General features: G+C 44.5%; 1 protein-coding gene across 2 annotated transcripts in view; it reads right to left on the reverse strand.

The window, feature by feature from the left end:
- Positions 1-301: 301 nt before the first annotated feature.
- Positions 302-13,953, reverse strand: part of LOC112236195 (serine/threonine-protein kinase 33) — a 32,861-nt gene continuing 19,209 nt past the window's right edge. Inside the window, exons 3-14 of one of the 2 annotated variants that reach the window (XM_024404783.2) lie at positions 12,261-12,405; positions 11,623-11,736; positions 11,398-11,502; positions 11,112-11,250; positions 8,420-8,502; positions 7,484-7,571; positions 7,319-7,394; positions 5,724-5,836; positions 5,454-5,539; positions 4,880-5,263; positions 4,393-4,494; positions 302-1,395 (exon numbers count right to left, since the gene is read on the reverse strand). In XM_024404783.2, coding sequence (XP_024260551.1) covers positions 1,075-1,395; positions 4,393-4,494; positions 4,880-5,263; positions 5,454-5,539; positions 5,724-5,836; positions 7,319-7,394; positions 7,484-7,571; positions 8,420-8,502; positions 11,112-11,250; positions 11,398-11,502; positions 11,623-11,736; positions 12,261-12,383 — 1,734 coding nt within the window. In that variant the 5' untranslated portion in view covers positions 12,384-12,405 and the 3' untranslated portion in view covers positions 302-1,074. Of the gene's footprint in view, positions 1,406-4,392; positions 4,495-4,879; positions 5,264-5,453; positions 5,540-5,723; positions 5,837-7,318; positions 7,395-7,483; positions 7,572-8,419; positions 8,503-11,111; positions 11,251-11,397; positions 11,503-11,622; positions 11,737-12,260; positions 12,406-13,953 lie in introns of both variants that reach the window. The other variant, XM_024404784.2, reaches the window with a different exon arrangement.

A 13,953-nucleotide genomic window follows, 5' to 3' on the forward strand; every position in this document is an offset into this window, starting at 1 on the left:
CTACTTTAATGTTGTATCTATGCTGGGGATTATTCTCTCTACAGCAGAAAGACCTGTGCTTGAATGGCAGAGCCCTCAAAGTAGCTCCTGCTGCTTTCAATGGCCTCGCAAACGAGATTAGAGCCATGGTTGCCCTCAGTCCCAATCCCCTGCGTTTTGATGGTGCGTAACCAGCCTGTGTGCCACTGGCGGTCTGTATTGACACCAAGAGGGTCAACTGCATTTTTATTTTATTTTTAGAAAAAGTGAGAGATCAAAACAGAATAACGGAAAAGTTATCACAAAATCACAAAAAAATAAATCACATTTCTGATTATGTTTATTGAACACAAAATAATGGAGTTTCTGTACATTAGTTTCTTCTCATGATGCTTGGCAATCATCCTTAAATCATCCTAAGAACAGCTCAATGAAAAGAATAAACAGCAGACAAGCTTGCGCCCCTGGTCGCCACTGACTACTAATGAATGTTGGACTAGTTTTATGTTAATGACATTTGTGTGGAAAAACAAAGCACTTTGAAGATCTTACATATCAAATATGCCCGTTAGGATACTGAATGAAATAGTGTTTTCTATGTACTGTAAAAGTATACTAACAGCTACACAACCCAGTGTACCACTAATAAATCATGAATTATGCCCAACGGAATAAATAAGAGAGATGAACACTCCCTTTGAGTTTCCCCCATCTACTTTTTAATGATTGTATTTTGAAACGACTCAGACTGTCAGTGAGTTTGATATGGAAAATGCAGACAAAGTATGTAACTAAGCATAACAGAAACAACAGGTAGCCTTAGATAGGTCAATGGGGACACAACAGGGATAGTTTGATCAACAGGAATCAGGTGCTTTACTGTGAAATTATTGCTAGGTCAATTATTTGCTCTCCTGATTCCACAGCATGCTGGTTTACCCTCTGAATGCATTCAAGCTGATGCTACTGACAAACCTATCTTCAGCATCTGTCTACTGGCCATTCTAAAACAACATCACAGTGGGTGTGTGAGAGACTATTCATTCAGTCCAGGGCTGGTGTGTGTCACACAGTGGATAGATGAATACCAACAGGTCATGTGTCTAGCAGGCCTGCCACCCCCAAGGGTGCACCTCTGACTGGGGTCCTCTCCTTTGGCACGCCGCGCCCTTGGGGATGGGGACTCTGCTGCTGGTGCCTAGGAGCTCTTCTTATGCCTGCTGCAGAGAGGTGGTCGTGGGGAGCGGCTCCCAGGCCTAGAGCCAGAGGGGGTGTGGGGGGGTTTGTGGGCCTCTGCCTTCCCTGGACCGGCCGCTGGTTTGGGAGCTGGCCCCACTGGGGAAGAGGTTGGGTGGGTCTCGCTCCTGTCCTGTGGGCTGAGACGATTTGCACTCGACTGCCTGGAGAGTTTGCCACCTGTATGGGACTGCAAAGATAAGATACTCACATTCATCTCACACGAGGCCAATACAACAGGTTCACCTCTACAGAACAACATCTACTGGATCTGTCACTAGCTCGGCTCACCTTCTAGGTAAATCTGTCACCATCTAGTGGTGAGTGAATATCAACAGCACCAACATGATGCCCAAAAAGCATTAAAACACCCACACTAGTAGAAATCCACTTTTTTGAGCTGAAAGACAATTGCCAGAGCTTACTCATGGTGTTGCACAATGATTGAAGTCAATAATTCATTGTTTTAAGTCAAAGTATAATATATTTGGGCTTGATGTGACAAACCCAAATTGCCCACTTTGTGCAAATTCGTGCCAATAACATCTCTTTTCCTATGAAATGACATGCACATTCTTCTTAGCCAATATTTTGTTTCAGGGCTGGGTTTTAGTTGAATGGTACCACCCACCAGCATGGCATTGTTTATTAATCATAAACACCTGTTTGCGAGTTCCGACTGAGCTGAGAAATATAATAGATAATTTATGGAAAACGCAATAACTGGAGATAACAATGACAAAGTCAAAGTAACTTGTTTCCCCTATCCATCTGTGGCAAAGTATCCCTACATCAGGGATGGGCAACTGGCGGCCCGCGGTTTGAAAGCCCTTGGAACGGTAGAATACACAAGGTACAATTTTGCAATTTGGTTGTGCATCAGCAGATTATTTTTCTTGTTATGTCAGTCAGTAACCACGTTTCCATCCACAGTTTTTATGCGAGTTAAGTCATATTGTATAGAAATAAATCATTAGGCGCCTCCTGAGTGGCACAGCGGTCCAAGGCACTGCATTGCAATGTTGTGGCATCACTACTGGGGTCCTACTTGTCTCATCGCGCTCTAGCGTCTCCTTTGGTGGGCCGGGCACCTGCAGGCTGACTTCAGTCGTCAGTTGAACGTTTTTTCCTCTGACACATTGGTACAGCTAGTTTCCAGGTCAAGCAAGCAGGTGTTAAGAAGCGTGGTTTGGCGGGTCATGTTTTGGAGGACGCATGACTTGACCTTCGCTTCCCGACCCCGTTGGGGAGTTGCAACAATGAGACGAGATCAAAATTGGAGAGAAAATAAATAAATAAATATCAAGGCAGCTGTGATGAAAACAGGAGGTTTCAGTGCAATTTTATAAATGCTGACAGATCATTTGTTCGTTCGACCTGATGGGACCTTTTTGTTTTGGTAAAATTGATTATTCGAGAAATGGCGGCCCGTATGCACAAATATTGATATAACCATCATATCGAAGTCAATTTGGATTCACCCGATGATATGGTGTGTGTAGTCCTCCCATTACGACTCGGGGAAACCTTGCAGTTTATTACGCTACATGACGATCAATGCTTGATTGCCATTTGAAAAAAAAAAAAATTCTCGCTCTTATCCATAATAATCTCATCATGTAGACTAGACACTATTATTTTATATACTAGATAGTATTTTAGTTGTCTCTTGGTGTCTTTACTATGTATAAAAGTCATATTTTATTGGTATTTATTTTGAATTTAATGTAATATCTTGTGTTGTTCTTGTCTATTACTGGTCTGTACTTTGTCATGCATTTATTTGTTATGTGGACCCCAGGAAGAGTAGCTGCTGAATGTGCAGTAGCTAATGGGGATCCTAATAAACAAAATCTAGACAACTCGCACAGCCTCCCCACACTGTACCTGTGAGCTGTTGGCTTGAGCGCAGGTGCCAAGCCCAGAGTGGGCACATTTGCTATTTAACGCAACAGTTTTTGTGACAAGTATTGGTAGAGTTGGAAATCAGATGGAAACATGTCAAACTTTTGAGTTTTATTCGGTACATAAAAACTTTTCTGAAAATGTATATTTTGTGAGCACTAGGTCATCATTTATCTGAAACAAGTCCATTTGATGGAAACATACCACAGCTGGTAAAATGTGTACATTTTCTTTATACGGATTCTAGGATATTCACATGAAAATCTGTCTCCAATTGGATGGAAACCTAGCTAGTGATAGTCAGTCAATTAGCCCATATCAGCAAAAAAACACACAAAAAAACGTGATTGCTAAGTTAGCTTAGCGGCCAGCGGTCTCACTTAGATATCATATTAAAAATGGCAAACATTTCTTTCCACCCTACGGCAAAATGTGTACAATAGCAGGAAATGATCCGTAAAAGAGCTAATCTTTCTCTCCGCCCCATGGCAAAATGAGTAGAATTGCATGAAATTAATTATGAAATTGAAAAATCTTTTCTCCGCTCCATGGCAAAATGTGCTTAATTTAAGCAAACGTGCTTTATGGATGCGAGTACGCAAACCCGTGAGCAACTGCGGCCCCTCATGATGAGTTCAGATTTTTTGTGGTCCACACCCTCAAAGTTGCCCAATCCCTGCCCTACATGCTTATGACAAATCCAGCTCCAGAACCAGCCATAGCCTAGCTGGCTAATCTTTTGAACAACAGCTAGCTAGATAAAGTTAGCATGCTAGCTAGCTACACTGACAGCCATCAGCACCCTGCTTGTTGTTTTTCTCCACTCCACGTGGAAATGTTCCCACCTCCAATTCATGAATATGTATTAGTAGCCTGTGTTATTCTTCGGAGGTGGAACTTAAACAACAATTTCCGCTACAAGACAGGAATTACGTTGAAATAGGGGTGGCATTGCCCGCTGGTGGGGGCCTTTAAAACTAAAAGCATTTTCTTTAACAAATCAACCCATTTTGAATCAGATCTTATACCTTCCAGGCTGTTTTGTGAAGACAAATAGAGATTCAGCTTGGCTTAATATAAAATACATGAATCAATGGCCCGTGTGACAAATTCAAACCATTTTTGCACGATGAAAAGTTGTAATCATCTTTATTGCATCAATATCAGAACAAAAACGATTGTCGAAACTGTCAAAAAACAAATATCTAATGGTAGCCTAACTCCCAGTGTTGTGAGAAGAGGACTTTGCAGACAGACTGCTAAACGACTGACCTGTGAAGTGGGGGGACTGAGTGAGTTGCAGACCTTCAAAGCAGAGGTGTTGGTTTTCAGTCCATTGGACGATGAGGAAGCAACCTTCTTCTTCTTCTGTCTCTACAGTGGATTACAGAGATATCGGAGGAGGGGGGTGTTGAACAACCCTAAATATTGTAGAGCGCCTGAACCGCTGGGTGATAACTCCCATGCTTTAAGTATAGCTACGCAACAGAGAGCTAGTCTTTAGTCAAAAACAAGATCATTACCACATAAGCTAATTGAGGTGGAAGTGGAAGGGAAATGGACGATCGTATACCAGTGTGTAACTGAAACAGCTCACTTGCCAAGAAGGCTAATTTTAAACCAGAGCTTGAGTCATGCTGGGTTTAGTGAAATAGGTTATTTTGAACCTAACACCTATGAAGTGGCAGGTCATGATGAGTTTCATGGCGTGACTGAGTTGTGTGTACAGTATATGTGGTAACTTTGCATACTACAGTACCTGTTTGGTGGGGGTGGTGGGTTTGCTGCTGCTACTGTCTGTGTCTCCCTCATAGCTGAGCTCAGCAATGTTCCTGCATGCTGAGGCCACCCTGGGCTCCGGCCTTACCTGGTCCTCCAGCCTGGCCCCACCCTCCATCCCTGCCCTGTTCTCAGGCCTAATCCTAGGTTCCAGTGTTACTGTATGCTCTGATCCTGCCCCGTCCTCCAGCGTTGCCCTGGGCTCCAGAGTCAGGCTGTCCTGGGAGCAGCTGAGAGAGAGCTCGTTCAGCACATCACTGACCACCTCGCTCTCCTCCTCTCTCTCCGCCTCCTCTGGGTCATCCCGGAACAGACGCATCATCTCCAGCACGTTGGTGGGTGTGGCCAAAGTGTTGGTGTCACCCTGTAAGACACAGTACCACTACCTAATGTTAGATCCCCTCTAAAGGGTTAATATCACCACATTGCAATAAACCTCATAAACCCGGCTGTGAGATACCAATTCCCAACCCCATCATGCAGCAATACCAGAGAGTCCTTCCTGTACTCATTAGTGTTAATGTGAAATGTAGCTGGGTGGAACAGCCCCTTACCGTGATCCAGGGGTTATCCAGCAGCTCATTGGCTGTGATGCGATGGGCGGGATCAACTTTCAGGAGGCAACTCAACACTTTTTTGGCTGGTGAGATAAAAATGTGACAGTCAGTACGCTATGTTAAAGTCATGTAATAATAACCATTGGAAGAAAGACCTATCAGCTTAACCTGGATGTGGTCAAGTACCATGTGTCCTTAGAGTTCCATATCACCAGAGATGTTACAAATAGAAGTCAGAGGTTGAGAAGCAGTACTACTGTATGTCACCTGCATCACTGATAGAGTCCCAGATGGGTCCGACAAAGTGGAGTTCTCCCTTCTTGATCATCTCAAAGAGTCTTTCCTCAGAGGTGGCGATGAATGGAGGTTCCCCACACAGCCTACAGGGAGGCAGTCCTGTCAGTCAAAGGCTACAGGGAGGCAGTCCTGTCAGTCACAAAGGCTACGGGGAGGCAGTCCTGTCAATCACAAAGGCTACGGGGAGGCAGTCCTGTCAGTCACAAAGGCTACGGGGAGGCAGTCCTGTCAGTCACAAAGGCTACGGGAGGCAATCCTGTCAGTCACAAAGGCTACAGGGAGGCAGTCCTGTCAGTCACAAAGGCTACAGGAAGGCAGTCCTGTCAGTCACAAAGGCTACGGGAGGCAGTCCTGTCAGTCACAAAGGCTACGGGGAGGCAGTCCTGTCAGTCAAAGGCTACGGGGAGGCAGTCCTGTCAGTCACAAAGGCTACAGGGAGGCAGTCCTGTCAGTCACAAAGGCTACAGGAAGGCAGTCCTGTCAGTCACAAAGGCTACGGGAGGCAGTCCTGTCAGTCACAAAGGCTACGGGGAGGCAGTCCTGTCAGTCACAAAGGCTACGGGAGGCAGTCCTGTCAGTCACAAAGGCTACGGGAGGCAGTCCTGTCATTCACAAAGGCTACGGGAGGCAGTCCTGTCATTCACAAAGGCTACGGGGAGACAGTCCTGTCAGTCACAAAGGCTACGGGAGGCAGTCCTGTCAGTCACAAAGGCTACGGGAGGCAGTCCTGTCAGTCACAAAGGCTACGGGAGGCAGTCCTGTCAGTCACAAAGGCTACGGGAGGCAGTCCTGTCAGTCACAAAGGCTACGGGGAGGCAGTCCTGTCAGTCACAAAGGCTACGGGGAGGCAGTCCTGTCAGTCACAAAGGCTACGGGGAGGCAGTCCTGTCAGTCACAAAGGCTACGGGAGGCAGTCCTGTCAGTCACAAAGGCTACGGGAGGCAGTCCTGTCAGTCACAAAGGCTACGGGAGGCAGTCCTGTCAGTCACAAAGGCTACGGGAGGCAGTCCTGTCAGTCACAAAGGCTACAGGGAGGCAGTCCTGTCAGTCACAAAGGCTACGGGGAGGCAGTCCTGTCATTCACAAAGGCTACAGGGAGGCAGTCCTGTCAGTCACAAAGGCTACGGGAGGCAGTCCTGTCAGTCACAAAGGCTACGGGGAGGCAGTCCTGTCAGTCACAAAGGCTACGGGAGACAGTCCTGTCAGTCACAAAGGCTACGGGGAGGCAGTCCTGTCAGTCACAAAAGCTACGGGAGGCAGTCCTGTCAGTCACAAAGGCTACGGGAGGCAGTCCTGTCAGTCACAAAGGCTACGGGAGGCAGTCCTGTCAGTCACAAAGGCTACGGGGAGGCAGTCCTGTCAGTCACAAAGGCTACGGGGAGGCAGTCCTGTCAGTCACACAGCCCTGTCAGTGACACAGGCCTCGAAAACTATACTACTAGTTGATCGGTCACTGGGTGAACTGCACATAGTATAGGAAAAGCTGCTACAGTGAGAGGGAGAGACACAGACAGACCAGAAAGACAAGCAGTGATAAAGGAGGGATGGGTGGGAGCATTGCTTACAGCATGTACATGATGACCCCAATACTCCACACATCACACTGCTGACTGTACTCATGAGCATTGATCACCTCAGGAGCTGAAACAGAGAGGAGAGGACCGGTTTTAACAGGACTACTCTAATATGATGTGATCTTTGTGTGTAGGAGCTGAGCGTGTCAGTCTTACCCATGTAGATAGGAGTCCCACAGGTGGCTTTCAGCATGTTCTCACTGCCAACACCCCCCTTCTTCACTGACAACCCAAAGTCTGTCACCTGGGAGGAGAGAGGGCCGACAGCAGACACTGATACACACGCAGGCCTACAGCATGTATCCATCTCATATCAAATCCTTTCTTGTTAGTGTTATTTATCAGACAAAACAAGGTTTACTTGAAGAGCAACAATAACTGGGTCCCTCTATATTAGATTAATAACAAATACGAGCCGTACATGCTGTCTGGTCTCATGTAGTATATAATGGCAGGCAGGAGAAATACTGTAAACTAACTATCAAAATAAAAAAAGTTGCACACTCAATCTAGAAACTCCCAGTATTGGGTATTTACCAACGTTTGGCATCACTTTGCCTTCTTCAGAGTAATGTCATGAATACTTGAACCAGGTTATGTAGACAAACAGTGCAATTAGTGCAATGAATGACAATAGTGAGGGGTGTATCATAATGATTAAGTTAATGAGAAATACAGCAGGAGAAAATATCCAGGAGAGATGACCTCCTCCTGACAGATAAAAGCCTTTTATACCGTGCCAGAACAACGCTGTCTTTCAGCAGTGTGTGTGTGTGATTTATGCTGCCGCCATGCCTTGTTTGAGCCCACACTCCAGGTATCTGCTTCAGCCTGTGCTCCGTCAATGCACACAACATGCTGGGACCAGGCGGTAATTTGTCTTAAAAGATGCTCTTGATTCACCCTTCTGTACGGCGTGATATAAAGGGGAACCAAAAGGGGGTCTGTCATAATGAGGTAGCATTTAAAACCATTTAGGGGGAGAGTGGGGGAAAAACAAAAACACATGAGGAGCCTGTCCTTAAGTCCCTGCAGAGACTGGCTGGATGAGAAACGGCAGTGAAAATCTTCCAGTTTGTGTCACCGTCTCACCTTGATATTGATCATGTCATTATCAACACCATGGTAACTCTTCACTAGAATGTTCTCCAGTTTCAGGTCCCGGTGAACTATGTCTGAAATACAAAAAAGAAACACCTTTATTATGAGAAGAACCAACCATAATGGCTTTCAAAAGGCCTTTAGCAGAGAGGACAAGTATGATGGTTAAAAGCAGTTAAAGGCTAAATCTACAATGCGTAATTGTCCCCCACGATGAAATCAGGGGAAGGGACTGTGGATCTGTCTCAGTCCGTCCGTACACCATCTCAGACAGTACTGAACGATTTTGACCAAACTTCGGTGAATGATGTGTCTTATCGTAGAGATCCGGCATTTACAAAATGATGGCTCAAGGCGGGAGCTATAGTAATTAACTGAAATGTGTGGGTCATGCCAGAGAGGAAGAGGTGAAGCGAGAGGGATAAGTGGACCCAAAATCTGTCTTCTCCAACAGGTGGCGTTTAAAAATATATACATGAAAAATTGCTCACAAAGTAAGTAGTTTTTGTATGGAGGTCCATTTTTTTCATTTCACCTTTATTTAACCAGGTAGGCCAGTTGAGAACAAGTTGTCATTTACAACTGCGACCTGGCCAAGATGAAGAAAAGCAGTGCGACACAAACAACACAGTTACACATGGGATAAACAAACATACAGTCAATAACGCAATAGGAAAATCTATATACAGTGTGAGGAAATGTAGTAAGATTAGGGCGGTACAGGTAATAAATAGGCCATAGTGGCGAAATAATTACAATTTAGCAATTAAACACTGGAGTGATAGATGTGCAGAAGATGAATGTGCAAGTAGAGATACTGGGGTGCAAAGGAGCAAAAATAAATAAATAACAATATGGGGATGAGGTAGTTGGGTGGGCTATTTATAGATGGGCTGTGTACAGGTGCAGTGATCGATAAGCTGCTCTTACAGCTGATGCTTAAAGTTAGTGAGCGAGATATAGGTTTTTTGCAATTCGTGTCAAATTTGGTGACAAAAAATTGAATGGCTTTTTTGCTGTGTGTGGCCTATTTGATCTAATAGAAGTTTTACGAGTGTACATGGATGTCATCGAGCATTCCACTGGGAATGAGTTTGATTCACTGAGAAAGAGAGGGGTTCTGCCCCAGCTAAAGTCCCAGAGATTGTGACAAAAACAGCTACTTTATCCTCAGGAAAACCATGAGCGTCTTGCTAAATTCAAGCAATCCCTATGACAAATCTCTAGATATCAACCTCCTTTTAAAAATGGTGAGCCACAAAGTATCAGTGGTCATTAAAGGAGATGTGCAGAACGGAGCAGAGGATTCGTAGACGTTTGAGAGAGTTATAAAGGTTAGATTAGATGCTGCTGCTAGAATGACTTGATGGGATGGGAAATAAAGTATCTCTGCACAAATATTAGTTTTTGAGAAGTTCTCTCCCCTGGAGTCTTAAAGTTCAGTTCGGTTAAAGTGATTTTGGGAGAGGGGCGGAGCATGCTGACCTCTAATATATTGTTTCCTCTGCTCTAATGTTCATGTAGATTGAGCTCAGGAAGATATGGACTGAATAAAAAGACTCTGGGGTGTACATCAGTGGATGAACCTCTATATTTATATAGTAACAACAGCATTGTGAAGAACTAATAGTACAATGAACAAATGGTTCACAGAATTCATAGTAAAATTCCATGGGACCAAATCGTTCTGTGCAAAATGAATGTATCATATCAATGTCTTTACTAAACAATTTGTCATATTTCCTTTTCAAAAAGTAATGAATGTGCATGCTGCTTATATATGGTTAAAAGGACAATTCCTCCACTTTTTTACCTCATATTCATCCTCTCCAGCACCAAACCAGTGTCTACATATCTGAAAACAGCGCGTTTATATTTCTTTCTACAAAACGTACTGGTGCACCGTTTTCATTATGTACACACTGCTATTGAGCTGGAGATAATGAAAATGTGGTTGAAAAGTGGTGGAATTGCCCTTTAAGGCCACTACCTGTGACAGTCACTGCTAACCTTTAGTATCACATCCCCACTGGTATCATTAGTCGCCATAGAAGTGCGGCACAACAGCGCAGAGGGACTCTTAGTGTGAAAACACACCTATTAATCTGTATTCCTCCCCAGCTCGTTGTAAATGAGTCATTAGCCCCATGTAATGGTGTCTCATTGCCAAGCAACGTCCTAAATTACCTCTAACTAGAGATTTCACCATCAGCAGGGGGAAAAACAGCATCTTCAAATAAACCCCTCAGACTCAATTAAAAGGGCTACCGTTTTTGCCTGGCAGTTGTTCATTTATATCTCATTATTAGAATAAGCCAGGTTCTATAATGACTGGGAGCCATAACGTGGTGTCATCTCCCTGATTATCACACGTCAATGAGGCCAAAGCAATTTGACTAATTTGAGTACGATGTGACCGTGATATCACCAATTTGCACATTGTCCCCGCACACAATTTACTCATACAACACATTGTCTGTACTGTTTGCATTAATGTTGGAATGATTTAATCAGTGCACCTAGATTAGTTAGTTATGTTTCATAAAGGTAAAAGAAGACAGTCTGATATTCTGCCTCTTACCCTTCCTTTATTGTTGCTTGAAATAAAGTTTCACCGTGTAAAATGTTCAAATGTAGATCCTTGTAACGATGTGAAACCTATAACTTTAGTCAGTCATATTACCCTTCTTATGCAGGTAGACGATGGCCTCAGCCAGGCTGTTGATGATGTGCCTGGTCTCCTCCTCTGTGAAGCGTGTGTTCTTCTGAAGGAGCTCCTTCAGCTCCCCTCCCTCACACAGCTCAGTAACCAGATACATCCTCTGGACACAAAGCACAGCACACAGACTGATAATGGCCCCCACAAATAGATCTGACCAGCCTCGTTCTCATTCATGGTGCTTACGCAATCGTCTGCACGCACACTACTGAGATATTGCCTCCATTACTTCTAAGAAAGCATCCCTTACCTTTTGTGTTTCAAAGACTTCCTCCAGATGTATTATGTGTGCATGGTTCACACGTTTCAGGATGCTCACTTCCCGTTCCAACAGTTTGACACCTGAACTTCCAGCCTGCATGGAGGGAAGAAGCTGAGTGAGTGCACTGAGGTGTGGGGCTGTTCTAGTAGCCATTAGACTGACTTTAGAGTGTCTCTTTTCACCACGGCCCATGGGAAAAACTAATGCACTCACCTTCTCTTTGTTCACCTTCTTAATAGCCCATTTCTTCATTGTCTCATTGTGGGTGGCTTCACAGACGACCCCAAAGCTACCTTGACCTAATTTCTTCCCAAATGAGTATATTTGCTATGGGGATAACAGAGGAACCATTAACAGAAAGGCAACCCACATCTGCTCTGTCAACTCAGTAAAACCATTCACAAGGAAATTTACCCTCAGCTTATGGGCTTGTTTGAGTATACGAGCTCGGGTTTATTTCCCTGCTTCTATTGCAACATTATCTCAAGACCTGAATCCTAAAGTGGACCTTAATTTTCAAGCACTCAAATAAGGAAAGTTTGCCAGTCTCTGGAGTTGCAGAATATAGTATTTCTAATCAAGTTACAAATGATTAAGTTGCTGCCGCAGTTCATTCAATCTCAGGTCTAATTAACTTGATCATTATCTCTGCGCATGCAAGGCTGAGCACTGCCTGCTGCAGATTTGGCAAAGAGAGCATCCGAAGCCCCGAGAGAGGGGGTGGAATCCGGAGCAAACTGGTACAGATGGAGGCAGTATAGAGGTCAGCCGGGGAGGGGTAGAGGGTGGTACTAGTGCCCCAGGGCGGTGGGGGGAAACTGGAAATAAACACGGATGTGGTCTCTACCTACCTGGAGGTCAGCCTCATCCTCCATACGGGTGTGGGGCACCTTCCTCTCTGCACTGCTCACACGGGCAGTGTTCCACTGAGAAGCCATTTTCATGCCAGCTCCACAAACATCTGCTGCTGTCATCTACAGATGAGGAGCTTTATAGCTGGGTGAAGCACACACACACACACACACACACACACACACACACACACAATACAACTCAGGGAAGGAACGGAAGGCAGACTGAGATGACCCCTTCTGGGTGCATCCAGGCATACAGTCTAATCACACTACAGCTAACAATCATACAACAATGTACATTTTTACAGGATTATTTCACCAGTGAAATAGGATTGTTGAACTGTTGTTTAACATCATTTTTAGGACTGTGACAGTCATGGAATTGTGGGTGACGGTTATTGGTCAGCCAAATGACAGTGGTCACCGTTCTAATAGGGTTCACCTCGGCTCCTGACTGCATGTGTTGCCGTGCTGCTGCTGCAGGGAGGGGGGCATTGCCTAGGCAACCAAAGACTTGTTTGCTACAACTCTTTGCTTGTTTCAGCAAGGAGCAACAAAGTTTCATCACATTGTTAAGAATCCACGTTACCGCAGAAACCGACTCAACCGCACGAATGCCCGGCAGCCCCTTCTTCAATTAGCTGTTTGTTCCACACACACAAAAAGTATCAAATAAACGTAAACGGTTATTTTATTTAAATGACGGTTTTCATCCATAACTGTTGGTTATGCAGTAATTGTGCCAGCCCTCATCACTATATAGGTCAGGGATGGGCAACTCCTGTCCTCTGGGGCCTGAGTCTGACGTGACGTCTGCTGGTTCTCCTTTGTCTAGCACTTAATTGCACACCGGAGCACACAGATACACCTGGGCAGTTTAACTCACATGACCTTAGGAGCCAGTCAGTTGGAGGGCGCCTCAGTAGGAGGCCTGACACTGTCACTGTGGTGACAGCTCTGCTACTTAAGGTAACTCAGATTCTTTCTCCCCCACTGTTTAGACCAGAGCAAGCTGCCGCAGCACAGAACCCCAAAATGCTAAAGAGCACCTGGCAGATTTTTTTTATTAAGAGGATTAAAGTTGGGAAATGCTTAGGTGAGACCCTTGACATTGAGAAAAGTAAAGGGTTCATTCCATTTCCCCCTCATAGTACACAATAAGATGCCTATTCAGACTTTTCATTTCAAATGATAGCATTCTAATACATTCTAGAAGTGAGTTACTGTGGTGTACAATAGGCCTACTCTTTTAATCCATCCCAGGTTAAAGTAATATTATTATGAATCCCCTAATTAGTCATACTATGATACAACTGTAAAAATGCATTATTCCCAAAATTAACTTTTGATATGATAACAATTATCTCCTTTGTTAAATCACAGAACCATAGATATATTTCCCCCTGTCAAATGACAGTGTAAATTAGTGTTTAAGATAAACTACTTAGAAATGGAGACACCATCTCCAGCATTCAAATTGGCACACTTTGCCTACCTTTGTCTCGTCACCATTGGTTTCTGACCAAACCGGTGTCTGAAGACAGGTTCATATTATTAACACTAAGCACAATTTACTTGGCTTGAAAAATGATCTCCAAAGCCAAATTAAATGTAAAGCAATTATCAAGTGACTGAGAGCGTTGGAGTGGATCCGCCACATGGACACCAATTAATTATTAACAGGGAAGCG

The sequence above is a fragment of the Oncorhynchus tshawytscha genome, linkage group LG04, assembly GCF_018296145.1.
Source record: "Oncorhynchus tshawytscha isolate Ot180627B linkage group LG04, Otsh_v2.0, whole genome shotgun sequence".
Taxonomy (NCBI): domain Eukaryota; kingdom Metazoa; phylum Chordata; class Actinopteri; order Salmoniformes; family Salmonidae; genus Oncorhynchus; species Oncorhynchus tshawytscha.